Source organism: Eretmochelys imbricata, chromosome 7, assembly GCF_965152235.1.
Source record: "Eretmochelys imbricata isolate rEreImb1 chromosome 7, rEreImb1.hap1, whole genome shotgun sequence".
In the NCBI taxonomy this organism is placed as follows: domain Eukaryota; kingdom Metazoa; phylum Chordata; order Testudines; family Cheloniidae; genus Eretmochelys; species Eretmochelys imbricata.
The window spans coordinates 31,498,743-31,526,691 of NC_135578.1; the positions used below are offsets into that span (position 1 = coordinate 31,498,743).

A 27,949-nucleotide genomic window follows, 5' to 3' on the forward strand; every position below is an offset into this window, starting at 1 on the left:
CCTCAGTCCTCCTAGGACGGATTAGGAGGACTGCTCACTGCGCATGCCCCATTGGGGAGGGCTAAGAGGAAGGCGTACATTGCGCAAGCGCTTGTAGCTGGAGGCTGGACGGTTGGGCACCGGGCATGCGCCAGTGGAACAGAGTGGGCCTCGCAAGGCGCAGGCGCCAACGGACGCGAGGTATTCACTGCGCGGATTGCTGCGCCTCCTGTGTTTTCGGGTTGGAAGCTGCTCATTACGCTGTGGGCAAGGGCGGAGTGCCTCACCCTTCTACGCATGCGTAATGGCTCTCTCAGCCTGAAACAAAACATATGCGCTCTGGGCACCAGAAAACCAGACTAGGGCGGGTGACGCCGCACTGAGTCCAGACAGGAGGGCGCATGCAGCTCTGAATTGATTCTTTGGTTTGTGTTTAATGAGAAGGGAGAATTTTTCTTTATTTCCCTCCCCTCTTTCCCATAATTTCTCTCCTTTTCCCCTCTTCTTATTTCGTCCGTTCCCCCTTTTGTCACTTTCATTTTCTCTATTTTCCCATTCCCTCTTTTCTCTTTCAGTTTTCTTTTCACCCTCCCCTTCTCTCTCACATAAAAAAAGACATTTAAATACATTTCCTTTCAAACAGTCCCTCCCCAGAGCAGTGGGGCTGGGACTTAACACGCCACTGAGGTGCATGGGGTGGCTCCCCTCTGAGTGATTGTCACAGGCAGGCCTGGCTGCGTTGGGCATACTCAGGATGGCTCAGGCTCTCTGCAGAGTTGACAGATGCCACAGCATTAGTTACAACCGGATCATCCTTTCAAACTTTTCTTCACAACCCCTAGAAACTTCCTTTGTTTTATAAATGGAAACTGAGCTTTTGATGTAATTATATGACTCCAGAAGCTGCCATCCAAAAGTGCCAACAGCCCTGCATGACTGCACCAGCGCTGTGATCATTCCAGGATTGGGGCCTACATTAGCTGTGAGGATTGCTTGCTTCGGATCTGGCTGGAGCTATCTGCACTTTGCTGCTTATCACTCTGATTAAGATAATGTCTTTTGTTTCCTTATCACACTGATTTTACCTTTCCATTCTCTGGTTAAGGCATTGGGTCACCGCATGCCCCAAAGGACAGGCTATCAGTGCCCTTCAGGGCAAAGTGGGAGAGACTGCATTTCAGGTATTTGAATATGTGGCAGCCTTAACTTCATCCACTCTAGGTTCTGCTGATGCATCAGAAATTCCAAAAAGTTGCTGATGCATATTTGCTTTCAAACCTATTCCCAACAGGGCTGTTTCTCTTCCTGAGTGCCTACTGGAGGGAATCTTGGTTTCCACATAGAGAAATACCACATCATTCTGCTGCAGCATTACCTAAGAGATAGGATCAGAGAGGGAGTGGCTTCTAGTGCGTATAGGAACAACCCGGAGTCAGAAATTCTGAGTGCTATCTGCAGCTCTAGGAAGGGAATAGTGTCTAGTGGGCTAGAGCAAGTGGAAATAGGGAGTCAGGACTCCTGGGTTCTATTCTGAACTCTAGAAGGAGGAGGATGTAATAAGGCTTGTAGGCTCCTCAATCAGCTTCTTCTTCCTGCACTGTGTTTAGGGAACAGCAGTGTACCACGCTAGGGCATGGGGCCAGCATGGAGTATGAGGGAAGAGTGCCCCCTACTGAAGCACTCACTATGCAGCACAGTGCCCAGTAGTGCCACACTGGGACACTGGAGTCAGCAGTGACTCTGAAGGCTGCTGAGTAGCACAGATGCCACATGTAAAATTGCTGGGGAACAAATATTTTCACCAGAGAAACTTTTAGACATTTTGTAATAAATAAGTTAAAATCTTTAATTAAAGGCTGAAAGCAAAATTGTTGTTTTTTAGGACAAGAAAGTTTCATAAAAGTTGCACAAACATTTTCCATCCATTTCAAATTCACTGTCCTCTTGCAAACAGCGGAATTGCCACCCTTTCCACCCAAACATGAGAAAAGATAGTCCAGTGGTGGGGACCTGAGCCTTCATCTTGAGAGATCCATCTTCAGTTCCCCATTCTGCCACAGACTTGCTGTGTGACCCTGGGGAAGTTGCTTTGTCTGTGCCTCAGTTTCTTCATTTGCAAAATAGGAATAAATAGCACTACCTTACAGCGGGGGTTGTCCATTATAGAATACGAGGTGCTCAAATACTATGGTGATGGGGGCCAGATAAATACCTTAGATTATTATAATACCTAGCTCTTCTATAGCACTTTTCATCAGTAGATCTCAAAGTGTTTTACAAAGGTCAGTATCATTATCCCCATTTTACAGATGGGGAAATTGAGGCATATGAAAGTTACTTGCTTGGCTTGCTCAGGATTACTCACCAAAGCAGAGGCAAAGCTGGGAACAGAACCCAGGCTTCCTATTTCTTAGCTAGAGAGAAACATTCAGAAATCATGCACTGGGCCTTAAAAACATCAGTTTAAAAATCAGATGTTCTGATTATAAGACAGGGTTGCCTGCAATACTGGGGGACTGGACTCAATGTCCCAGGAGTGCTTCCTTGCAGTTCTGTGTTCCCATGACAAGGCAGGACAGGGACATAATTTCCCTGTGCCATTGAGACATATGTTTAACCTACTAGTTTGGCGTGTTTTATGCATCCCCTCTATGCTCAATCTGCAGGAAATGTGGCTCTCTTACAGCTCTCGGGTGTCTTACACCCCCTACCCTGGTTTTCCATAGAATATAGCAAATTAAAGGTCTTGGGGCTTATCAAGGTGTTCCATGGCCTAGGCCCAGGGCATCTCAAGGTGCCTAAAGCTCCAGAACAAAGACTGTAGTTAACAACTTGGCCTTGTTAGCACAATGCTGCTATCTGCAATAAGGGTAAAACTTGTCTGTAAAGGGGCTGGAGCTTTCTCAGGGGCTGGTACAAGGCTGTGGAATGGACTCCCCCAGGAACTAAGGGCCATTCCAAACCTCCCCACCTTCTGCTCCAAATGCCAGGCTCATTTCTTTGACTTTGCCTTCTCTAACATAAACATGTATATACACAAGGCGGTCCAACATATTGTAGGTTTTGTCAGCCAAGCTCATTGCACACACCAGGGCTCCTTGCATCCCTCCCTTCTCACCCCAAGATGCCTGTGTGCGACTCTCCCATTCCCCTTGATTTCAGGTTTCAGAGTAGTAGCCGTGTTAGTCTGTATTCGCAAAAAGAAAAAGAGTACTTGTGGCACCTTAGTGAGCTGTAGCTCACGAAAGCTTATGCTCATATAAATTTGTTAGTCTCTAAGGTACCACAAGTACTCCTTTTCTTTATTTCAGGAATCTTTGCAACCTGTCCATCATCTCCCTCATGCCAGGGGCTCTCTATCCCCCCATTTTACCACACACCATACCAGTGTCTCCCATTCATGTCAGGGACTCTGTGTGGCCCAAATTCCTCACATGCCAGGGACTCTGTGCCTCCTCCATTCTTCCCTTCCTGCATACTAGTGTCCCTCATTCTCCCTGCTATGCCAAGGGCTTTGTGTGGCCCCCATGCCTGCATTTAAAGCAGGCTGGGTGGCAAGGTTAACTACAGCATTTGAAGGAGCTGTTTAGAATGGCTGCAAGGTAGCTGCAATATATGAGCTAAGGGAAGGAGTCATGTATAGCTACAAGGCAAGGACAATGCACTGACTAAATTAGAAGGAAGGAACAAAGCACAGTTAGAGGAGAAAAGCCATGCACTGGCTGCAGGGCACAGGTAGCAGGGACGGGCCATGCACGGACTGCAGGGCAGGGCTCACCTGTCTTTGTGGATGATGCTCCTTTCATACAGAGCCCTCTGTGCAAAACTCCACCAGTGCCTTGTAGTCAATCTGTGCCCCAGCCTTGCACCCCAAGGGGCCAAGCACCCTCTCTTGCTCTGAGAAGCCTGGGTGTCAGCCTGGACTCCGCTCTGAGGATGCTTTGAGTGGCATGGGGCTCAGAGCAGCACAGGTCCACAGCGTGCGACCCTAGGATGTGAAGAGTTACTCTTCCCGAGGAGGCTGCCGGGAGCCATAGGCCATGGACACCTAGGGATACCCCAGGGAAGGACAGGGGCTGGCCTACATTTCCCAGCATATACCTCCCCATGTAGTGAGAAAGCCCGCCGCGGCAGTTTTTGGGACTTGTAGTCCACAGGCGCCACAGTTTATTAAAATGTACCAGAGGGGAGTTCAAAGGGACTACATCTCCCGGCATGCCTCTCTGGACGGTCGGCTCTCTGCTTCCCCCCGCCCGCCTGGCGGTGGCCCCGCCCATCTCATCCTGGCCCCGCGGTGTGGGGTGGCGGCTCCATGTTGGTCTCTACGCGGTGGCTGCTGCAGCGAGCGGTGTCAAGCTGGAGGCGGCCGGTAATGGGGCCCCCTCCCCCCGTCTGGGTAGCCTGGGGCCCCCTATGGAGAAGGGGGTATAAGGGTCTCCTATGGTGAGGGAGTTCCCCGTGGAGACGGCGGGTGGGGCTACGGGGTCCCCTATGGAGCTGGAGTTCCCTATAGAGAGAGGTGGGGATATGGGGTCCCGAGAGACACGCGATCCCATATAGAGAAAGAGGATTCCTTATATATAGAGAAAAATGAGACCATGTGTTCCCTTATAGGGAGAGGGCATATGTGGTTCCCAGAGAGGAAAAAGGGGGCTATAGGGTCCCCTATATAGAGAGAGGGGGGCAAGTCACAGGGTCCCCCATAGAGAGAGGAGGCCATAAGGTGATTATGCAGTACTAGGGAGCTGACTAGAGCAAGCACCCCAGTGTACAGAGCAGGAACTATATGTGTTTCTATAGTGTCCCCATGACCACCCTACATCACGACTTGGGCATCTCCCTGGATGAAAGGCCCCCTTTATACCAGGACAGCTAGAGTCCTTGAACCACTTTGGGATCTATATATGTATGTAACTGGGGGCCTGATTCTGCAGTGGAGCACAGAGCAGTCTTGGTTCATGTGGTCTGTTGGATACACCACTTGCTTGGGAATCAGGACTCCCTATGTTCATTTCCTGGCTCTGTCACTGTCCTGCTGGGTGACTTTAGTCAAATCACTTCCCCTCTCTGTGGCTTAGTCGTCGTCCCCCTTCCCCCCCCCCCCGTTAAATGGGGAGAATGCTACTCTTCACCCCCCACCCCAGTAGGGCAGGATTGTTCCCTGTAGCCATATTTCCCCCACACCCCGTTGAGGCAGGATCTTTCCCTACAGTCTTTGCCCCCGCACCCAGGAGGCAGGAACGTAAAGGGATTAGAAGGGGATGAGAAGGATGCAATGTGAGGTTATAAAGTTTGACCCTCATTTACTTAAGGAGTATGACCTCTGGTTGATGATGGCTGTAATGTAAATGATGCTGAAAGTGCTTTGACTTCTAGTCTCGATGGGATAAAGCCATGTCTTGGCCAAGGGCTGTGATGGTACTGAAAGTGCTTTCTTCCACTGCCACATTAGGCTGGAACCCAATATCTGGGTACAAGGCTCTAAACCGTGCTGCTTCATGGCCACTAAGCATCTGGGGGTCAAGTGACCCCATAACTGCTGGGTCTTCTTTCACCTTTCTCAGAATCAGCTTTTAGAGGCTATATGGGTCCTATAGCAGGGGTTCTCAAACTGCGGGTTGGGACCCCTCAGGGGGTTGCAAGATTATTACATGGGGGGTCGCGAGCTGTCAGCCTCCACCCCAAACCCTGCTTTGCATCCAACATTTATAATGGTGTTAAATATATAAAAAAGTGTTTTTAACTTATAAGGGGGGGGTCACACTCAGAGGCATAGTATGTGAAAGGGGTCACCAGTACAAACGTTTGAGAACCACTGCCCTATAGCCTAATCCAGTGAGGAAGAAGGGATGTAGAGGAAAGATAATCCAGAGGGTGTGGTGCTAGGGAAACCTGGGTTCAAATCCCTGTTTGGCCACAGGCACCCTCAGTGACCTTGGGCAAGTCACTTATCCACTCTGTGCCTCAGCTTCCCCATCTATAAAATGGAAATAATAGCACTGTCCTGCCTCACAGGGCAGTGTGAAGATTATGAGATGCCTAAGGTAACGAGGGCTCTTTAAGTACCATAGAGAGGTAGATAGATCTTTCTGTGAGACGGTGGCAGAGGCAAGTATGATGCAGACAAGGACTGGGCAGTCTTTCCTTTCACCTAGCTCTGTTGTGGTCCTCAGTCCTGACACCCAGTCCCCCTGTGAGGTGATCGTTTACATCATAGCTAGATCCATCTCCATGTCTGTCCATCTGTCCCTATGTACACCTGTCTATCATGTGTGCCAACTCCTATGCTGTCTTGAAGAGCAGTTGAGGTGAGGCGTGATTAGCTGCTTATGAAACATCGGGCTGTTTTCCTAGCACTGCATTGGGAACTCGTAAGGAGTCCTTCTGCCATCCCCTGCTTACTTAATGCGAACCAGGCCTGACTGAGGGCAGGGTGGGGAGTGCAGGCTGAGTAGCTCTGTGTTTTCCACTCACTGGCAGTGGAAACTACATGCAAGTAATTTTTGGGTGTGTGTGTGTGGTGCTGCCTTTTTCCCTTTCACGGAAGTACGTATTTCAAGAGGAGATGGGGGGCGTGGAGGGACTTCAGGCCATAGCTTAACACTTAGTCATCTGTGCAGGCAGAGTTTTTGTAACTGCTTTTGAGTGAATTTAATCTTGGATGAAGGAAGCATTGCAAGAGAAGCCTGGGGCAAACCCCTCTGTATGCGTCAGTTTCCCTGCCCTGGTTAACTTCCAGTTGACCTGTGTTGAGCTACGTTTTGACACCCTTGCGTTGCATATGTGTGGCCTTGCGAGTGTGTTGAGTGGGGAAATGTTGCCCTATTGTGCAAGTGTTGTGTTGCTTTGCAGGGCCAAGGTGTGGCAAGGCAAATGTGGTGGGTTGTGAACCTTTTGTGATGTGCTGCAGAGACGTTGAGTGAGGTTGCTGTCGGACCCCACTGGACAGTGTTGCAAATGCATTGTGGTGTTGTGTTAAATTGTCAAGAATGCTTTGCGTCACCAACACATTTTGTTGTGAATGCTTGGTGGTGAGTTATTTGTACTGTGGTCGTACATAGAAGTCCCAGTCATGGATCAGGACCCCATTGTGCTAGGCAGGGTATAGAAGCAGAACAAAAAGCTGATTCCTTCCCCAACGAACTTCTAATCTAGGTATAAAACAAGAGACAACAGGTGATACAGCCAGATGGGAAGGAGCACAAGGAAATAATGAGATAATCCAAGTCAGCATGATAGGCTGTTGTCCCAGTCCACCAACATAACTGTTGTCAAGTATTTTGTAGGTGTCATGACAAAGGAAAGTTTGAAGGAGGATAACGAGGTGGCTTTGTGGATGTTTGCACTGTGTTGCAAGTGGTTTGTACTGCAAATGTGTTGTGTTCCGAATCCTTTTTCTTGCAAACGCATTGTGCTAGTTTGCAACCAGCCTGCCTTGCTAACACCTTGAATTGCTTCTCTGGGGCTCAAGATGCCCCCTGCTGACTGAACACCTGTGGCCCTGTGTAACCAGTATGTCTCCCTGAGCATGTCACATTCTTAACACTGCTCAACTCTGGTTCCTGTGCTCAGGGGTCCTGGGCTTACATCATGGACTCTCCTAGCCCTGAGGCCCTCTCATTCCTTGCCCTTGTGACATTTTCCTCGGCACTGTGCAAATTTGATTCCAGGCTTGTTGCCTGCACTACTGACCGGAGGATGGCGCCAGCATTGGGGTGACAGGACTTTGCTGAGCCTCAGAAAGGTTGTTCTTGTTTTTTCCCCATCACTGCTCAGCTGCTGACACTGGGTGAAACCTCTGAGAGAATGGTTTGAAATATTGGCTTGTGTTTATATTGTGTTGGCATTATTTGATTATCACACAGGAAATGAGAAGGTCGTGCTTGAGAGTGTGTGGCATAATGCAGGGCCAGGATAAGCTTCCTCTTCACCCAGCTCTGCCAGTCCCCCTCAGTCTGGACCTACAGCTCCCTGCTGTCCCAGCCTTGGGCTCATCCTCTCTCCCCCACACCAGCTCTGCCAATGTCCCATAATCCTGACTTACAACCTTCCTGCTATCCTAGCCCTGGGGTCCTCACACACACAGCTCTGCCAGTGCCCCTCAATCCCAACCTGCAGCCCCGTGCTTTCCCTGTTCTGCGCTCCCCATACAGCTCTGCTGATACCCTTCAATTCTGACTTACAGCCCCCTTCTGTCCCACTGCTGGGCTCCCCACAGACAGAGCTGTCGGTGTCCCTATGTTCTGGGCTGCTCGCTCACTGGAGATGGATCATTTTGTTTCTATGTTTTGTACCACCTTTGTGTTGTGAGTTATAGACATGTAGGGTATATCTGTATTTCCAGACTTGTGCAGTGTTTCTGGGTGACACCCCCGAACAGACTGGCATCAGCACTGCTGAGCCTCTTCACTGGCCTGTCAAGGCTCATCAGCTGTACAATGAGCCCATGAAAAGAACCAAGGGGATACACCTATTGAGTCAGCAAGACATGCAGGGGTATGCCTGTGTACTGAGAACTCCAGGGCTTTTCCATGCCATGTGCTGTGAAGCTTGTGTTTGGGACACAGGAAGTACAAGCCACAAGGCAAAGAGAATAGAAAGGGCAGCTGCATCATCTTCATTTTCTCTTCAATCCCTCTTCCTACCTCTGGAGCAACTTCTCTGCAAACTGAAGCCTTGAACAAAGGACTGAATGACCCATCCAAGCTGTGGATGTGTTCCAGACGGACTTTCAAGCCAGGAACTCACCAATACTGTGAAGAACCCGATATATAGATTTCTGAATGTATCTGACCTTTCCTTCTTTCCTTTAGTTTAGAGGCTAAAGGATTGGCTGGCAGCCTGGTATTTTGGGTAAGATCCAAACCTTTTTTTTAAGGTCAGGCTTGACAAAGCCCTGGCTGGGATGATTTAATTGGGGATTGGTCCTGCTTTGAGCAGGGGGTTGGACTAGATGACCTCCTGAGGTCCCTTCCAACCCTGAGATTCTATGATTCTATGTCAGTCACACTGAATCTGTTCCTGCAAGTGGCTTTGGGACCTCTGTACTCACTTTACTTGCTGCCTGAATCACAGTTAAACCCAGGTTTCAGAGCAGCAGTCGTGTTAGTCTGTATCTCAAAAAGAACAGGAGGACTTGTGGCACCTTAGAGACTAACCAATTTATTTGAGCATAAGCTTTTATGAGCTACAGCTCACTTCATGCATCTGATGAAGTGAGCTGTAGCTCTCTAAGGTGCCACAAGTACTCCTTTTCTTTTTAGTTAAACCCAGGTGCTCAGAGTTCTTGTGTGTTAAATTAGTATGACATTAACGGAGTCAGAAAAAGAATGCTAACTGCTCTTTTACTGCACTGGGTGGCGTAGATAAAAAGGAGCTGTGTGTGTTGTTGTTTACTATGTGCATTACAGCAGATGCTTTTCCTGAGATTGGGGCCCCATTACAGTTTGTGCATTATTAGTAGTATTATGGTAGTGCCTCAAGGCTCCAGTTGAGATTGGAAGGTCCCCATTGGGCTAGACACTGCACAACCTCCTCCCCAACTGAGATTGGAGGGGCCCGGTTATGTGGGGAGCCCCATTGGGCATGTGCTTCACAGACCCCCCGTGATCAAGATTGGGGGGGCCCCATTGGGCTGGGTGCTGCAGAGAGAAAGACAGCCAGAGATGGACCCTGCTCACAGGAGCTTGGATTCAGAGATGTTTGCCTGACCTTTCACGACCCATTGGTTCAAAGGAGGAGCAGGACCTGTTGAGGCACTGTCTCCAAAATCTGGTTTGTGACTCTTTCCCAGTCACTCTCGTCCTTGAGAAGAGCCTGGCCTGGAATCCAACAGCTTTTGAGCTAGCAGACCTGGTCAGGGTTTGGCTTCCCTAGACATCTGTGGATCCCAGCAAGATGTTTGGGTCTTTCACTGGCCTTAACCACTGAGGCACTAGCTGGACTAGGAAAGACTTGATCTGGGCAAAACCAGTCCCTCCTGCAGGCAAGATTTCAGGTTAGACGATTCCAGTTGGTTCCCAGATGGGATCTTCTCTCTTCCCCAAGGGAAGAACACAGAGCAATGGCATGTGTTGTTATTAAACGAAACCCCTCCCAAAACAATCCACTCCACTACATGAGAAATTCTCCCTGCCCCCAGGGAGAGGATAAACCACATGTGACACATGTCAGTCACGTGGGGCTTAATTCACAGATACTAGAGTGATGATGGCAGGGTAAGAACCTGTACAAAATAGAATGGAGCGGGAGGGAAAAGCAGCTGAGGATGGAGCCAGCTGGGGAGAAGGGACCGTCCCATGCATGAGAACCCCTTTTGCTAACCATCACCTCCACGCTGCCCCGATCCCCTGGTGAGATCCTGAACTGGACTAGCTGCAGATCAAAGCTCCCTTTTCTGGAACTAACCAGCAACATTGTGATCAAAGCATGGGGTAGCTGGGTGCTTATGTCTTAGGGCAAGCCACTCCCCTCTCTCTCTGCCTCTGTTGTTGAAAGAGGATTATTCCATACAGGGAAGGGGGGTTGGCATGGATGCCTGCAAAGTGCTTTGATGGTGAAGAGCCAAGGAAAGTGGAAAGTTTTATCCAGAGGTATAGATTGGGTGTTAGAGTCGCTCAGGGACTAGAGTCCTGGTCTCCCCACTTCCTTTCTCCAATACTTTTGCCCCTCAGATCTCTTTCCAGTCCAATCCTAACCTATGGATAATCATCTGAACACAAGCTTCCAGTGCAATGCTGTGGCCAAAAAGGCTAATGAGAATCTTGGATATATAGACACGGCAATCTCGTATAGGTGTAAGGAGGTTCTGTCTGTATTTGGCACTGGTGCGACTGCTGCTGGAATGCTGTGTCCAGTTCTGGTGCCCACAATTCAAGAAGGTTGTTGATAAAAGTGGTACAGAGAAGAGCCACGAGAAAGATTAAAAGATCAGAAAAACATGGTTATAGTGTAGACTCAAGGACCTCAATCTGTTTATCTTAAAGAGAAAGTTAAGGGGTGACTTAATCACTGTCTAAAAGTACCTGCATGGGAAACAGCGTTGTTGTAGCTGTGTTGGTCCCAGGATATTAGAGAGATAAGATAGGGAGATAATTTCTTTTATTGGACCAGTTTGTAGCTCTTTGTAGCTTGAAAGCTTCTCTCTTTCACCAACGGAAGCTGGTCCAATAAAAGAGATTACCTCACCTGCCTTGTCTCTCTTCATGGGCAACCAGACTTTGATAGTGGGCTCTTTAATCCAGCAGGCAAAGGTCTAAAAAGACCCACTGGCTGGAAATTGAAATTGGGATTAGAAATAAGGTGCAGATCGACTAGTGAGGGGACTTGACCATTGGAACAACTTCACAAGGCCTGTGGTGGATTCTCCATCGCTGGGAATGTTTAAATCAAGGCTGGATGTGTTTCTAACAGATCTGCTGTAGTTCAAACAGGAATTAATTTAGGGCTGGCCTATGTTATATAGGACGTCAGGCTAGATGATCACAGTGGGCCCTTCTGGCCTTAGAATCTGTGAATGCACCTGGCCCCATTTGGTGCCCAAACCCGCCTCACATGATGAGGCAGAGGGTCAGACCCTTGGCTGGCACCAGTCAGATGGCGAGTGGGCTGTGCTCATTTACCCCAGCTGAGGAACAAGCCCAAGGCAGCTCTCTCATGGCAGCATTACACTTTCTGGCATATTTATCAATCACACTAATTTCATTCAACTGGAAGTTCTTTGGGGCAGGGGCTGTCTCTTAGTTCTGTGTTTGGACAGTGCCTGACCCCACGGGGTCCTGGTCCATGTCAAGCTCTTGCCATCCAAAATGATACTTTGTGTAACTCCACCACATTAGCAAGGTTCTCATCAGCATCGTGGTAAAATCCCTCTCTGTGGAATTTGCTGCATGAGGCTGTGCTAAGATAACTGCTTCCCTGTGGCCCTGGCCAACAGAGAGCCATTGTGGTACAAAGCAGCTGCCTAAAAACAACACTCTTTCCTCCACGCCCCAATGTTCATTCATTAGTAAGCCCATTTTGCAGGTGGGGAATTGGAGGTACAGAAGGAGGAAGTGACCTGCTCCAGGTCGCATGGGGAGTCTGCCGCAGAGGCAGGAATAGAACCCAGATCTCCCGAGCCACCAGGGCCTTAACTTCTAACCCAGCACTAACCCAGGCTCAGGGTATCTGTTCACTGCCATTGGCCTGGATGATCGGCACCCACGTTGGCCTAACCCAGGCGTGAGCAGCTACGCTGCAGCACCATATCTTTGTTACTCTGTCCTCACTGGTGCTGCACTTTCCTGTGTGTGTGACTAGGACTTCTGAGGACATATCCCATAGTTCTTTGTGCTGCAGTATGATGAGCTGCTCTGTGATTCTTTCCCAGTGAATTGTGGGAGAACATGTCTGTCCTGGGGACATGGGGAATTGTGGGAAGGCACGGGAGGACTATCAACCCGCAAGTGATTTTGCCGGCATCCTCACTGCAAAGTGGGCTGGTTACCAGCCTGAGTGAAAGCAGAATCTGGGCTGTAATCCACCCCTGAGCTGGGCTACTAAATTTGGGGGAGAGGGTTTTGTATGTGGATGGGAGAGGCGTTGGGATAACACCCAGGTAAGGAGCCCGGCAGTGAAGACCTACTCTGAGGACAGGGTACAACCGCAGCAAGAGAGCACCAACTTCCACCTGCTTGAGCCAATTACTCTGACAGAAAGTCTCCCAGACTGGCACATGTTCCTTGGGCTGTAGGGGTGCATATTCAAGGCTCTGACTGGTGGCGAGGCCACTCTCTGAACTAATCCTGCCCCTGCAGCCCCAATGGGTTCAGGGGCGTGACTGGCAACAGGGTGCCGCTCGGTAAAGACTGCAGCAAATATAACCCAGCCCCATCTTGCTCTCCAGACATTTCTGGTTTTAAGCCTTTCCTGTCCTGAGAAAGGAGCAGATGATCCAAGCTCACTCTCACCAGCTGGGACTGCCTTGGGACATCCCTCCCTTGGCTGTGTCCTGCCCCTTTGTGTTGTGGGTTGCCCTGAAAATGGGGAGGGGATGGGGTTGTTATCTCTGGTGCAGTGTTGACATGGAGTATGGTAACCTCAGCCCTTATGAACTCCTGGCATGTGTGTGTGGTGGGAAAGCAGCCCGGCTTGTGATGGGAGCTCTGGCCCTTGGGGCTTTATATGGTATCCCTGGTGCCACGAGTTGCTGCTGGGCTTGGGTTTTATCATCCAAGATGCTGAGTGCCCCCCAGGCAGCAGGACTGGGGCTCAACTTGTATGTAGCTAGGTAGTTGAGCATTCCCTGATCAGCTTGATGTGGAAAGTACAGGCCCCAGTTTAGGAGAGGAGGGCCCTGTAGCCACACAAGTGCATCTCTTCAGACTCTCCCAGGCCTTGGGAACAGGAGACAGTCACAATCCCTTCCGTCGCGAAGGTGGAACTAAGCCCTCCAGGTCTGTGTTCAGGAAAGGAAAACAAGAAGCTTTACACCCTAACCTCACCCTTGTGCTTGGGGGATTTCTGATGTGTAGATCAGCCCAAGGCTGTGGTCCCCAGCTATACAGAGAGGAATATAGGAATAGTCGTATTGGATCATCCCCATGGGCCTATCTAGCCTCATATTCCATCTCTGATCAGCATGAAATGCTTCAGAGAAAAGTGCAAAAAAAACCCCTGAAGCAGCCGGATGTGGGATAATCTAAACCCCTGTCTGGAAGATTGTTCCCAAGCCCCACCTCCCCTAGGGCATTTCCTAAGAAGCCCCCCAAGCAATGTATTTGTGCCCACAGGTGGGGACACCATGGGGCGAGGGAAGCCTGGGCCAGTGCAGATTGTCTTGGTGCACAAAAAAGCCCACTCCTTTGAGCTGGACGAGAAGGCGCTGAGCGGGGTGCTACTGCAGGAATCTATCCGGGACATGGACGTGGTGGTGGTGTCGGTAGCTGGGGCCTTCCGGAAAGGGAAATCTTTCCTGCTGGACTTCATGCTGCGTTACATGCACACTCAGGTAAGCTCTGTTCCCATGATGCCCTGCTGCTACATGACATGTACACTTGGATGAGGCACTGCCCCCTTCCCACAGTGCTTTGTCTCCAGCTGACCCAGCCTTGTTCTCAGCTGAGAATCCACCCCTCTTGCTTGTTCTGCAGAAGGAAGGCGGCACGTCCAACTGGCTGGGGCAAGAGGATGAGCCCCTGATGGGGTTTTCGTGGCGTGGGGGCTCAGACCCCGAGACCACTGGGATCCAGATCTGGAGTGAGGTGTTCACCGTGGAAAAGCAAGATGGGAAAAAGGTAAGGGCAGGGAATGGGGTGGGAGGATGGGGGTGGGGAGTGTGTCTGGTTGGGTGGGGGGAGCGTGCATGGGGGGATGCTGCACCTTTGTGAGTATGATGCACAGATATGGCTGCACCCCCAGGCTTGCAACATTATGGAAGATATTTCACAGATCCTGGCAGGCAGCCAGCCTCTGATCTGCAGCCAGACCTCTCCTCTGCCTGCTTTGGTTTGGCCCCCTGCCGTTTGCTGCAGGCTGGTGCAGCTACACACTGAATCTGCAGGAGGGTGCGACCTGGGCCAGGATGGCATTGGGTCAGCAAGTGGATCCATGTGCCATGCTAGGGGAAGGGCTACTGTTAGTAGCTGTTGGTGCACCAGGGGCGGGGGGTGTGTAGGTCTGGGTGATCCCATCTTAATGCTAAGCCTGGTGACCTGTGGAAGGGGCAGGCCATACTGATGGTGCCCCGCATGCCCTTGCTTGGATGCCATCTCCCCACTTGGGAGGGTAGCATTATCCCCACATAATGAGCCGGAGCTGGGCACTCCCTGGGTTCCAGCGTGGGGATGTTTTGGTGTGCTTTTTCTCTGGTTTCATCTGGCCCACACCCTTCTGTCCCAATCTGTGCCCCTCTCCCCCAGGTGGCAGTGGTTCTGATGGACACCCAGGGCGCCTTCGACAGCCAGTCGACCGTCAAGGACTGTGCCACCATCTTTGCCCTCAGCACCATGACCAGCTCCATCCAGGTGGGCCTGGCAGAGTGGAATGCCCTGGGGTTCGACAAGGGGAACCATTCGTAGCCTGGAGGTGCCTGGTGTGCGGCCCTGCGTCTTGGTGTCATCAGGCCATGGGGCTGTGCACAAGGGCTGCCATCTCCCAGCCCTTAGGGGAACTGTGCAGATGGTCACCTCATGGCTTGGGACCTTAAGCGGTGCAGTGGGGGCTCTGAGCATGGCGTGTGGCTGGGAGAGCTCTGCTCCCTCTGAATAGAGTGGGTGGCGTCCCACCTTGCTCCAGGCTGGTGAGATTTCGGGAACTTGCTGAGATTTCAGGGTGGGAGTTTGGGAGCCAGGAGCTTTAACAAGACACAATGTGCTTGGCTGGGTGATGCGGGAATAGCCTTAGGGCTGGGGGTTCTCGCTTACAAGAAGAGGCCAAAGAAAGTGACATGGAGATGGCTGGGAAGGGGAGAGATGTGGACACCATGCTAGGATACCAGCACCAAGACTGGGGAGCTCAGTGGCAGCATCCCTATCTGATTGGCTGGCAGGATGGCAGGGGAGGTTTGAATCTCAGCTCTGCGGCTTCCCTGAAGGGGGCTTGACATTAACAGCACCTTCTTTCCTTGCAGATCTATAACCTATCCCAGAACATCCAGGAGGACGACCTGCAGCAGCTTCAGGTAATGGGGGGAGGGCCTTGTAACATGAGGATGTGGCAGGGAGGTTAAACGCAGAACTGAGGGCCAGAGGAGCTTCCCCAGACAGCTGGGGTGACCCAGAAACAGTTCTTTGAGCTGCAGCACCTGACTGGCTTTGGTAGGCCTGGCTGGGGTGTAGGTGAGGCAGGGCTCTTACTTAGCCTGGAGTTGCTAGGTACATGGCGCCTGGCACTGGCTGCATCTCCATCTGGAGCGCCAAGAGGGTAATGCCAGCTCCAAGCTGGCTGTCTGGGGCAGCAGGGTAAGATCTGTCTCTGCAGATACGGGATGCTGGATCCAAAACGGCCAGTTCAATCCATGATGTATAAACAGGGGAGCAGTGAGTCGGAGCAGGGAAGGGATTTTACCTCTGAATACGTCATTGGTGAGACCAATACTGGAGTAGTGTGTGCAGTTCTGGGGTGCACTTTTTTAAAAAGCACGTTGAAAAACTGGAGAGGTTGCAGAAAAGAGCCAGAAAAATGATCAGAGGGCTGGAGAAGCGCCTGACAGTGAGAGACCTAAGAAGCTCAATCTGTTTAGGTTCTCAAAAAGAAAATCAAGAGGTGACTTGATCACGGTGTACAAGTAACTTCACGGGGAGAAAATCCCAGGTACTAAATGGCTCTTTAACCTAGTGGGGAAAGGCAGAACAAGAACTGATGGCGGGAAGTTAAAGCCAGGCACATTCACATGAGAAGTAAGGCACCAGTGTTTCACTGTGGGGGCGATTTTCCTTTGGAACAAACTCCCAAGAAAAGTGGTGATGTCTCCAAATCCAGACTGGAGGCCTTTCAGGAAGAAGCTTTAGCCCAGTGGTCACCAACTGGTCAACTGCGATCTCCGGTGGTGTAGCGGGGCTGCCGCTAAGGCCCTGCGGTGGGCAGGGGGCAGTGGTCTCAGCGCACTGCTCCTGCCAGCAAGCTCTGCCTCCGCAGCAGCCATTGGAGCTGCGGGGGCGGTGCCTGCAGAGGGGGCAGCGTGTGGAGCCACATGCCCCCTGCCCCCCTCCCAGGGGCTGCAGGGACGCATTGGCCCCTTCCTGGAACGGCATGGGCCATAGGGCTGGGCAGGCAGGAAGCCTGCCTTAGCCTGCCCACAGTAAGTGCCACCTGGCGAGAGGCTGCACCCCAGCCCTGAGCCCCCTCCTGGAGCCAGCACCCCATACCTCCTCCTGCACACCAGCCCTGAGCCCCCCCACAGCCAGCACCCCAAACCACCCCCTGCACCCCAACACTATGCCCCAGCCCAGAGCCCCTCTTGCACCCAAACTCCCTCCCAGAGCTTTCACCCCTCACCCCCTCCTGCACCCCAACTCCGTCCCAGGCTCAGCCCGGAACCCCCTTCCACACTGCAAACGCCTTGGCACCAGCCCAGAGTCCGCACCCCCTCTCAAACCCCAACCCCGTGCCCCAGCCTGGTGAAAGTGAGTGAGGGTGGAGGGGGAATGAGCAGGGCAGGGCTTTGGGGAAGGGGCAGGGCCTCGGGGAAAGGGCAGGGTAGATCCTGGGTTGCCGTTAAATTCAAAAAGTGATCTTGGGGGTAAAAAGGTTGGATTTGACTAAAACAGTAGTCTCCAAGTTTCTGGGCTACAGTACTGGGGGGAATGGTGACATTATCTGGCCTGTGTTATACAGAAGGTCAGACTAGATGATCTAATGGTTTCTTCTGGCCTTAAAATCTATGACTCTGTGTTGACCCATGGTGGCTGTTATGAGCTGATGACCCATGGTATGTGTGGGTGCATGTGGCTTTGTATGTCTGATGCGTTCCCTGTGATCACCTTCCCTGCCCACTCCAGCTGTGACAGCCTTGTCTTGTCCCTTAACCACTGGTGTCTCTGCTTTCTCAGCTCTTCACAGAGTACGGGCGCCTAGCCATGGACGAGATCTTCCTCAAACCATTCCAGGTACACCCTGCGGCCCAGCCTGACCCCATGTCCCAACTCGGCATGCCCTAAGGGGCAAATGAGCACACAGGCCAGGTGGGGGAGCTCCTTGCTACGCAGTCCTGTGTGGGGAACTGGGTTAGGCCAGGGCTCCAGGTATCCAGACGTACCTGAGTGCAGGTATCCAGGGGTTTTGCTCCTTGGGCAGAGGTTTTTGATCGTTACCCACAATCCAGCAAGGCACTGGATTGGAGCGTGACTGCTTTAGCCTACTTGTTGTGTTATGGAGCTGTTGGTAGTCCGGATACAAACACTTGACCTCTGGATTTAAGCATGAGTCTCTGCTCCCTGAATAGGTGCAGCTGCAGACTGTGCACTAGAGGGGCCCAGTTACTCCTGTCTGAGGCTCTGTTGTCTGTAGTTCTCCATGGTCTCTCCTCCCCAGGGAGTGTCATCCCTCCTCTCCCAGGCCGTGGAGATTCACATGGATTACTGCTTCTGGTGGGGAGTCTTTTTCATCCCAGTCTCAGGCTGAGCAGCTGGAGAAAATACAATGCCGGGCCTACCTTCCCTCTGCTCTAGCTTCTGGCTATGCCCCCTTTCCCGCAGCTGTCTGTAAGGAACACCTGTCCCCTTCTCAGCTATATCTGATTAGTGAACAGGGCTGGCTGACTATAGGACCTGGACCTTAAAGGGGCAGGACACCCTGTTATAGAGGGATTGGTGGTGCTAACCAGCCTCAAAGCACCAGTGGTTCCAGTCCCCTCTAGCAGGTGTCTGTGAAATGAATTTGAGGGGTCACAACCCACTTCCCATCACAAACGCTGATGGAGCATGGAGACTGAATTCCCATCTCCCCCTAGGGGGACACGACTGGGGCAGGGGTGGGGAAGCTGTATCTGTGACTTAGGCTTCCCTGGCAATAAGCACACACATGAATCCCATTCTCCCCAGCTCTGAGGCCTCACACCCCCCACCCCTCATTGAAGCAAAGCCCTGTGTGATATCTAGGTGTCCATCCCTGCTGTGAATCAGTTCTGCCCCCTATAGAGGGACCAGGAGGTGGTGCTCCCTGCTGTCACCCTGTTCTGTCACTGTTGGCCAGTACAGTCCCAAGCTGGTGGCACAGAGCAAGCACGTCCCCTAAGCCCATGGCTGACCCCCCCCATGACCTGCCTTCCCATCTCAGACCCTGATGTTCCTGGTCCGGGACTGGAGCTTCCCTTATGAGTACCCCTATGGCCTGGAGGGGGGAAAGAACTTCCTGGAGAAGCGGCTGGAGGTAAGGACTGGCTGGGAAAGCCACATTGGCTGCAAATCATGAAAGAGGGTTGGTGTTTGGTCCGAGTGGGTGAACATGCTTGGGGCATCACTCAGTTGAGGGCCATTTGCAGCCCAGAGCTTTGAGCGTGTGATGTAACTCACCTGCCCTCCAGAAAGTGGGGCCTGGCCTCCTGCCCTGAGACTGGCTTGTCCCATGGGCCTGTCTCAAGCCATGCCCCACAGGGGTCCTTGACTCTGTTGATTCCATCCCTTCAAATGTTGCTTCTGCTTTATCCCTTGGCTTTTGGGCCTTGGCACCTCGCTTGTGGGCCCTGCAGGATGGCTGAGAGCTGAAGTCAGCAGGGTTGCATGGAGGGGAGGGGCGGGGGGGATAAATCTGTGCCAAGTTTAGCCCTTTATTCCTGTGGCCTGATCCCCTCTCCCCCCCACCCCCCCGGCTTCCATCTTCACAGCAGAGTGGTTCAGCAGCACCCCCTTGGGAAGCTATTAGTGGCTGCGTCAGAGGGGATGTTCTCCTGCACACCTCAGCCTTGGCACTGATCTAGGTTGTCCAGCAAGGCAGGGCAGGATCTTTGAGTCTAGCTCATAATCCCCCGGACAGCCCTTGCTGGCAACAGGGTGGGAGGACTCCTTCCCCTAGCACAAGGGTGTGGCTAGCTGGGATGACTGATGTCATGCGGGAGATGTCGGTCTGCTGGTAGGTGAAGACCCATCAGCATGAGGAGATCCAGAACGTCCGCAGGCACATCCACTCCTGTTTCACCAATGTCAACTGCTTCCTCCTACCGCACCCAGGGCTCAAGGTGGCCACTAGCCCCGGCTTTGATGGACGACTGAAAGGTAGGCCAGGCGCAGAATTGACTCCGCTCCTGCTGCAATCCAGAATGGATAACGCAGCTCTCCTTGCATGGACCCAGTCTAGCCTGTTTCTAACCGGGGCACTGTGGGGGTTGACAGGACTTAGGCACAACCACTGGGAGCTGGAGCCCAGCCTCCAGGATCTGCAGGCTCAGCGCTGGGGAATCTGCATTTACTTAATTATGATCCCTTGCAGACTGGTTTTTAAAGGGGCTTCATCATCTTAAAATTCCCCTATCTGACTGCAAAAAATGTACTCTGCTCAGGTTACAAGTTGAGCTGGGTAAATAATGGATTTTTCGTTGGCTGTTCTGAAAAAAAGGGGAAAAAACTAAAAAATTTCTGAAAGTTTTGGTGAACCAAAAAGTAAAAAAAAAAATTCATTTGGGGTCGATCATTTTGATTTTTGTGCCCCCCCCAATTAAAATGTTTAAATATCAAACGCAAAGTCATTTTGAAGTGAAAATTGGTTTTGTTTTTTTTGTCTTAAACAATTTGCCACAGTGGACACAAATTCATCAGATGTTTGTCGACTCAGATCTGCCTTTTTCGCTGAAAGAAGTTGTGTCAGAAAATTTTGCCTAGCTCTAGTTAAAAATAGTGATTATATTGAATTGTGATCACGCCTAGGAGCCCTAGTCATGGGCTAGGACCCATGGTGCCAGGTGCTGTGCAAACAGAACAAAAACCTGGTCCCTGCCCCAAACAGCTTACAGTCTAAGACAAGAGACAACAGCTGGATACAGCCAGATGGGGGAGCACAAGGAAACCATTGTACAGCCCCAGGCAGCATGATGGGCAGTGTTCTTAGTGCAGCAGTGACCTAACTGTTGTCAAGGTTTTTGTAGGCCTCCCATCAGAGGAGAGTTTTGAGGAGGCATTTGAAGGCGGACAGTGAGGTAGCTTTGAGGGTGTTTGTGAGTGTGTGATGGGCAGCATGGGAGGAAGCACAAGTGGACATTTCTGAAAATGTAACAAGTGGGTGATGCAGGCTGGGTCAAGACCCTGTGCAGGCTCCCTGTAAGTCACTTAGCTGCTCTGTGCCTCAGTTTCCACATCCGTACAATGGAAATAATAGTGCGGCCCTCTTTCATAGCAGGGTTGTGAGGATAAAACATCACAGATTGGGAGATTAGCTCAGATATTAGTGATGGGGGCCAGATAATTACCTATGAGATCTGAGCTCAGACTAGGTTTCAGTCTCACCGAATTTCCTTTAATTGATGGGGTGTTTTAACTCCTGTCGTATTTGTTAGGGGGCTGGGCATGATTCAGCACTCTTCTGGAGTTAGCCACCAGCCTGGGAGACTGGACTTTGAGTCCCAGCTCTTCCACAGACTCTGTGTGATGTCGGGGTGAGTCACATCCCCTCTCTGCACCATCTGGGAAGTGAGGCTGTTTCACAGGGGGCATTGGAGGAGAAATTCAGGCATTCTGATGCAAGTATATATATGCTAGTTTCTTGACGTCTCATTCCTTCCTGCCTGAGCCCAGACATTGCTGCCGAGTTTAAGGAGCAACTCCAGCAGCTCATCCCAATTGTGCTGGACCGTGGCCAGTTGTTGGAGAAGGAGATCAATGGTTCCAAGGTCACCTGCCGAGGCCTGCTGGAGTATTTCAAGGTGGGCAGAATCCAGGATGAATGTGTAAATGTAGGTTTCAGAGTAACAGCCGTGTTAGTCTGTATTCGCAAAAAGAAAAGGAGTACTTGTGGCACCTTAGAGACTAACCAATTTATTTTAGCATGAGCTTTCGTGAGCTACAGCTCACTTCATCAGATACATACCGTGGAAACTGCAGCAGACTTTATATGTACACAGAGAATATGAAACAATACCTCCTCCCACCCCACTGTCCTGCTGGTAAATGTAAATGTAGCTGTTCTGATGCATTGCCTTTCCCGAGCCAGTAGGTGGCAGCAATACTAAAGCCTCTGGCCAGCAGCCTTTGCAAACAGCTGGTTGGCAGTCAGGATTTCCATCCTGCGGGGAATTCCAACATTTGGGCATTTTTAATTTTTTTTCTGCAAATTGGAACAAAAAGCCAAAATTTTCAGCCAACTGAAAATGGACACATTTTAATTGGAGACCCTGGAAGCGTTTTGATAAGGTAAAACATTTCCTTTTTGCTTGATCATTTGGATTCTTTTCATTTAGATTTTTACAATTAATATTTTAATATAATATCTCATGTTTATTGTAATTAGCATTGTATATTATGTATAATATATATTTTACATTATATTAACATACATAACTATCCATTATATATATTAAATATTTCAACATAATGTAATTATATGTAACATATACTAAATATAATATACATGTTACGTTACATTAGAACATTTGTAATATACAGTATATAACGTGTACAGATACATTATATACGTGTGCCTTAATATAAAAGTCCAAACAAAATGATCAAGTAAAAATGAAATGTGTTTGTTCTATTTCGTTGAAATGAGCAGTGACATAAGTTTTGAAATCTTCCCGTCAAACTCTATAGAAATCACCACGCTCCTGCGAAAAGTTTTTGATTTTGAAGAAACTTTTTTGATGGAAGTCTGTTGTGTTGCAAAATCGGTGACTAGCTGTGGTTACAAACCTTTCCTGCTTCAAGAAGCGAGGGGAGTTGGGGCAAACTTCCCCCTGGGGACAGGTTACCCATCACTGCAGGGATCCTGGCAAATTTCTGGTGCTGCCCCTATCAGAGGCAGGATCCCAGAGTGGATGGTCCAGTGATCTGATCTGGGCTGGCTCTGTTCCTGTGATGAAGGTTCCTGGGGCAGACACTAAGAGATGAACGGGCATGGCCTATGGTTTCCTGTTGTGGGGTATGTGAGGTTGGAGCACTTACCTCGTATTGGGGAGACCTGAGTTCAAGACCCTGCTCCACCACAAATGTCCCAGGTGACCTTGGGCAAGTCACTTAGCCTCTCTGTACCTTGTGTTCCCTATGTGTAAAATGAGGAAAATAGCACTGCCCTGTCTCACAGGGGTGTAGTGGGAATAAATACATTAAAGATTGTGCTGGGAGCCAAAGAAGTGCCTAGCCTAGACCTCCTAGCTCTATACCTTGCTTTCATTGCTGTCACTGTCTCCCTCCCAGGCTTATATTAAGATCTACCAAGGAGAGGACCTGCCTCACCCCAAATCCATGCTCCAGGTGAGTTTGTTTGATTGGGGTAGCCAGAGCCAAGGGGAGGGGGCCAGTGAGTGGACCCTGAGGCCTCTTCTGACTCTGGCCTTTGGGTAGGAATGGCAGTGAGTGCTTCCCTGCGATGAGCTGAGCGGCATGCACCGAAGATCAGCTGCCTTCCCCTGTCTCTGAAGGCTCCAGGGGCTGCGTCCCTCTGGAGGGCTGGAAGTGACTCCCATACAGAAAGTGAGCACTCCTAGCCCCTGCTGGCCCAGAGACATCTTTCCCAGGGCAGGCAGCATAAATCCAGCCCTGCTTGCCCCTGATGTCAGTTCTCGGCTGGAAGATGCATCCTGCTTATCAGCCCATGCTGTGGGTCAAAACTACCCGCTGGGTGCCAGAGGGTGCTGTTGGTGGAGACCAAAGGGGGAAAGGGTTAAGTCTGACTGCTAATGCAATCCAACTCCCTAGTGACAGCAGATGGAACTGCACCCTGCAGGTCTGTACCAGCCCCAGTGCCTCCTAGAGGCAGCAGGCAGTACTGCACCCAGCAGGGCTGCAGCAGCTCCAGCACCCCCATAGGCATCAGGTGGTACTGCACGATGCCATTGGCAGTGCTGATCAGTGGCTTGCTTTTGCCTTCTCTCTGCAGGCCACCGCGGAAGCCAATAACTTAGCAGCTGTGGCCTCTGCCAAGGACATGTATTACAACAAGATGGAGCAGGTGCGTGAGTCTTGGGGGCTGGCGTCCGTTGGGCAGCCAAGATCGGTGTCCGCATCGTCAAACCATATATTCCGCTTCCCACGCATGCTGGATGTCGGGTTCCGCCTGAGCCCCCGGTGGGCCTGCTTATTATCAGCAGGACTTGTAAAGATATTGTTAGAGGCTGGAAAGAGAACCCCGGAGTCCTGACTCCCCGGCCCTCTGCTCTAATGCACAAGACCCCATTCCCGTCGTAGAGCTGGGGATAGAACCCAGTTGTCCTGACTCCATCCCTCTGGTCCCTGCAGTTGCTGGTGAGCTTGGGGGAGGGTGGGGGCGGGGCACATACTGCAGTCAGGGATATTCTGAACTCTCATAGGTTCCGTTTGGGCACAGAGATGCAACCTCCCATATGATGCTCCCTTCCCCCCCAGATGTGCGGGGGCGATAAACCCTACATCTCCCCGGAGATCCTGGAGGAGAAGCACCAGCAGCACCGTGTGTCAGCCCTGGAGCACTTCCAGAAGATCAAGAAGATGGGGGGGAAGGAGTTCAGCCAGCGCTACGAGGCGGAGCTGGAGAAGGAGATGGGTGAGCTCTTTGAGCACTTCGCCAAGCACAACAAGAGCAAGAACATCTTCAGCACCTTCCGCACGCCGGCCGTCATCTTCAGCGCCATCGTGGCCCTCTACTTGGGCTCGGGCCTCACTGGCTTCATGGGGCTGGATGTGGCTGCCCAGCTCTGCAACTGTGTGGTGGGGCTGCTGCTGATTGCCCTGCTGGCCTGGGGCTACATCCGTTACTCAGGCCAGTACCGGGACCTGGGCGTGGTCATCGACACCACCGCCGACTTCGTCTTGGAGCAGGTGGGCAGCACTTGGGGGGGGGGGGGGGGGGGGGACGACACTGGGTAGGCATGGCAGGGGGACACAAGAGATGGGAGATGCGGGTTGGGGTAGGGGATGCCTGGGATGAGGCAGACTAGGCCCAGTTGGCATGGGTGGTATGGTGTGTGGGACAGGGGGTAGTAACTGTTTAAAGGGAAGGTGGAATTGGCAAGCCCGGGTACTGGCTGGTCCTTAGGGACTGATAAAGCTCAGCCCCACTGATAATGTGGCGACGGTGAAGTGTGGCTGAGGCACTGCAGGGTGCAGTACTGCCTGCTGCCCCGGTGGGGCTGGGCTGGAGTTGCAGAGACCTTTCCCGCACCGGGAACGTGACCACCCTTCACCTCTGACCTCCCCCAGAGCAGGGAAAATAGGAATTTGGCTCACGCACGCAGCAGCCGTTTCACCCATTAGCCCAAGGCGTAGTGGGACTTTCCAGCCACCCCCACCAACCAACCTCTCTCCTGCACCTTTTCTCCAGGCCACTTCCCGCATGGGCAACACCACCCAGGCCGCTGTAGCTGACACATCGGGTGCAAGGGCTCCGCCTGACAAGAAAACCCAGTGAAGCTTTCATGCCAAGGCTGAGCTGGGGCTTCACAAAGTCCTGTGCTCCTGCTGCAGCTGCTGCTGCTGCAAGCGGCTCCAGGCCTGCAGATCTCGACTTCTCTCTCCTTTCATTCCTGTTTCTTTCCCCCTTCATCTTTCCTTCGCTTCCCCCCCTTTTTTTTTTTTTTTTTTTGTTTTTGCACTTTAAAAAAAAAAAAGACCAACTGCAGCTTTAACCTCCTACCTGTACCAGCCAGTGCCTTGTCACCGGGATGGGGCATCCTCCCCACCAGACTCGCATTCCTGCTCCTGGGAGCAGCCCCTGGACTAGAGACCACATCTGGATCCCAGCTCCTTAATGGTTACTTCTCATCACATGGGATCGGCTCCCCTTCAGCAGCGGGCGTGGGCAGGTGCTGTTGTACATTGCTAGGTTTCCCCCTCACTTCCTGCTCCGACCTGGGAGGTGCAGACGCTTTGGTGTCTTCCCTCCAGCCCAGCGGAAGGGATGGATCCTCAAGGCCTGAGCAGAGTAACCGTCACTGTTCCTCATTTCCCCTCCCTGCCCCTTGTGCCTTGGTAGAACTGAACCGTGTTGTTGGGCCTCATGGAGGAGAGGGGAACCTCCCTCAACCAGCTGCTGCCTTAGGGTGGGGTGGGAATGGTACCAAAAAATACAGAGACACCCCCACCCTTCCCCGTGCCAGAGAGCCTTCAACCCCCAGCATGCTGCCCAGCCCTAGCTAACATTGGCCAAGGGCCAGCGAGCCCCATGATGTGATTCTGGTGCTGTGCTGCCAGCCAGCCTGGGCTCCTTAGGCAGGGCCAACACTGCTTCTAGAAGTGCAACCCACCTGTGGGCCCCTGTCTGCATTGAGAGAGACTCCTAGCCTGTGTCTCCAGTGTGGACCAACATGGTCTATTCAATTTCCAGCCACACTTTCCCCCGTCCAGTGTTAACGCTCCTCACCACCACCATTGCTTTCGGCTTTGGGGCAAAACGGGGCTTTCTGCTCATGGAAGATATGCCCAGAGGCTCCTTTGTGCTGACAAACCCAGTCCTAACTGGCAGCTGTGTGCTGTGGCTCGGTCCCACGTGGGGTACCAGTTAAAATGCAGTTTTGCCCACGTGGGGGTGGATGGCCTACTTAGCCCCACATGGGAGCTCCCTTTGCTAATGTCTCTTGCTGAGTGACCTTAGCCAAAGGGCCTTAGCCCTTTTGAGTAGGGAGCTTTTGCTATTGGGGCATCACGCTGCAAAATCCTTAGCCTCTTATTGGATTGTCTGGTTTCCCCTCGCTGGGACCTCCGACACCATTCGTCAGTCAAGCAGGTCATGGCCTCCCCTCTCCACTGCTGTCTGGCTGGGGTCAGTTGGGCAGTGCCAGGATCTGTGATCCGAACCAGGGGACCAGACGCCACCCATTCCCTGCCCAGTCTGACCCCAGCCCCTCCAACCGCCCCAGCCCTGAAGCACTCTCACATTCCTGCTCATGTAAAGCACAAGAATAAAGCTCATTCCATTTTGTGATCACAGCGCCTCATTTTGGGGGGAGATCGGGGCACATTATTTCCTTGGGAGGCTGAACCCTGGCTAACCCCCCCCCCCTTGCTTCCCAAGCCTTGTTCTGCTGGAGATTTCCTTGGCTTATCAAAATCCTCATCAGTGTTCTGCCTCCATTGGGGGGCCTGGATTGGTGTTGCAGGCATCTGTTTGTGGGAGAGGTAGAACTGCCTTAGCTTCCTTTGAAATTCCCCAGCCCAGGAGCCATCTATGCTTCTGGTCACGTTAATGTTGCCCATTTCAAGCCTACTATCTGCCGCCTTCTCCCTCTCCAGCCATTCCCTGGTGCCTCAGGCTGGTTCCAGCCGGGCATCCCCCTGAAGATGCCCTTCCAACTGGCCCCCTGTGAAAGCTGTCGGGTGCCTGGATTTCAAGCCTCAAGAGAAGGGACAAGTACATTGTGGGGGGGTGAAATCTGCAAAGGCTTTGAAGAAGGTTGGAGTGAAATTTAGCTAAGATGGACCAACTGGCATCAAGATTCTTTTGGGGTAGATGGATGATTATGCTGGTCAGATTTTCCCCCATTGTGCTAGCTTTGGAAAATTCCTGTCCCAGTGTAAGAATTACCTCTGGCTTCAAACTGGTCACATGAAAAGCTTTCGGGGGGGCGGGAGTGCCTTCTCCAGACGTTAAAAGAAAAGCCACTGTTCTCTGAGAGTGTACCAATAAAGCCAGGCCCCTTCAGTTCTTAGCTCTGCAATGTCATCTTTCAGTTTCCAGTAAGGCCTGCTCACATGACCAGCTCTGTGTTACTTCTTTCAGCAAAGGTGCAGCGTGGTGAGGCCATGGTGTCAAGCTAATGCTTGCTTCTATTCATACAGTTGCAGCTGAGCACCTCGTAAACAGCAGATTTTATCTTAGTGGCACTCTGTGAGGCAGAATGCCCTATTCCCATTTTACAGATTGGTTCTCTGTGCCTCAGTGGACCCATGTGGCCTAGTGAATAGAGCGCTGGACTGGGAGGCAGGATATCTGCTTTCTAGGCCAGGTTTTGCCACTAGCCTGCTTGGTGAGCTAGTCACTGTCTCCCTGTTTTTCCATCTGTGAAATGGGGATAATGAGACTGACCTGAGTAAAGTGCTTTGAGATCTATGGATAAAAAGTGCTCGAGATGATCTAGGGATTGGTATTCTAAGCTGATGTTAGACAAATTCAGGCTAGAAATAAGGGGTTTTTTTAAAAAAAAAAATGTGCTGTAATTAACCATTGGTGTCTCTTGGGACATGGTGGAGTTTCCATCTCATGGAGTTTTTAAATCAAGACTGGAGCTCTTTAAAAGCTATGGGTAGGCCTTGATGTTGAAATCCCTGGGTGAAGTTCTTTGACCTGTCCTGTGCAGGAAGTCAGGCAAAATGATCTTCTGGCCTGAAAAAGCCAGGGATCAAACAATGTGGGGGTCATTTAGTCCATGAACTCA

The 27,949-nt window shown here is 51.5% G+C and overlaps 1 protein-coding gene across 4 annotated transcripts; it reads left to right on the top strand.

Annotated features, from left to right (window-relative positions):
* Positions 1 to 29: 29 nt before the first annotated feature.
* ATL3 (atlastin GTPase 3) lies at positions 30 to 26,499 on the top strand. 4 transcript variants are annotated; one of them, XM_077822287.1, is made up of 13 exons: positions 30 to 180; positions 13,752 to 13,969; positions 14,112 to 14,255; positions 14,880 to 14,984; positions 15,590 to 15,640; positions 17,511 to 17,567; positions 18,736 to 18,828; positions 19,532 to 19,670; positions 21,183 to 21,310; positions 22,800 to 22,856; positions 23,482 to 23,553; positions 23,967 to 24,398; positions 24,901 to 26,499. In XM_077822287.1, the coding sequence occupies exons 1-13, from the start codon at positions 126 to 128 to the stop codon at positions 24,985 to 24,987; spliced, it is 1,638 nt and encodes a 545-aa protein (XP_077678413.1). In that variant the 5' UTR covers positions 30 to 125; the 3' UTR covers positions 24,988 to 26,499. The 4 variants fall into 4 exon arrangements, with proteins under 4 accessions (XP_077678413.1, XP_077678412.1, XP_077678414.1 ...); XM_077822286.1 differs by lacking the exon at positions 30 to 180 and adding an exon at positions 4,230 to 4,348; XM_077822288.1 differs by lacking the exon at positions 30 to 180 and adding an exon at positions 8,793 to 8,832.
* The last annotated feature ends 1,450 nt before the right edge of the window (positions 26,500 to 27,949 follow it).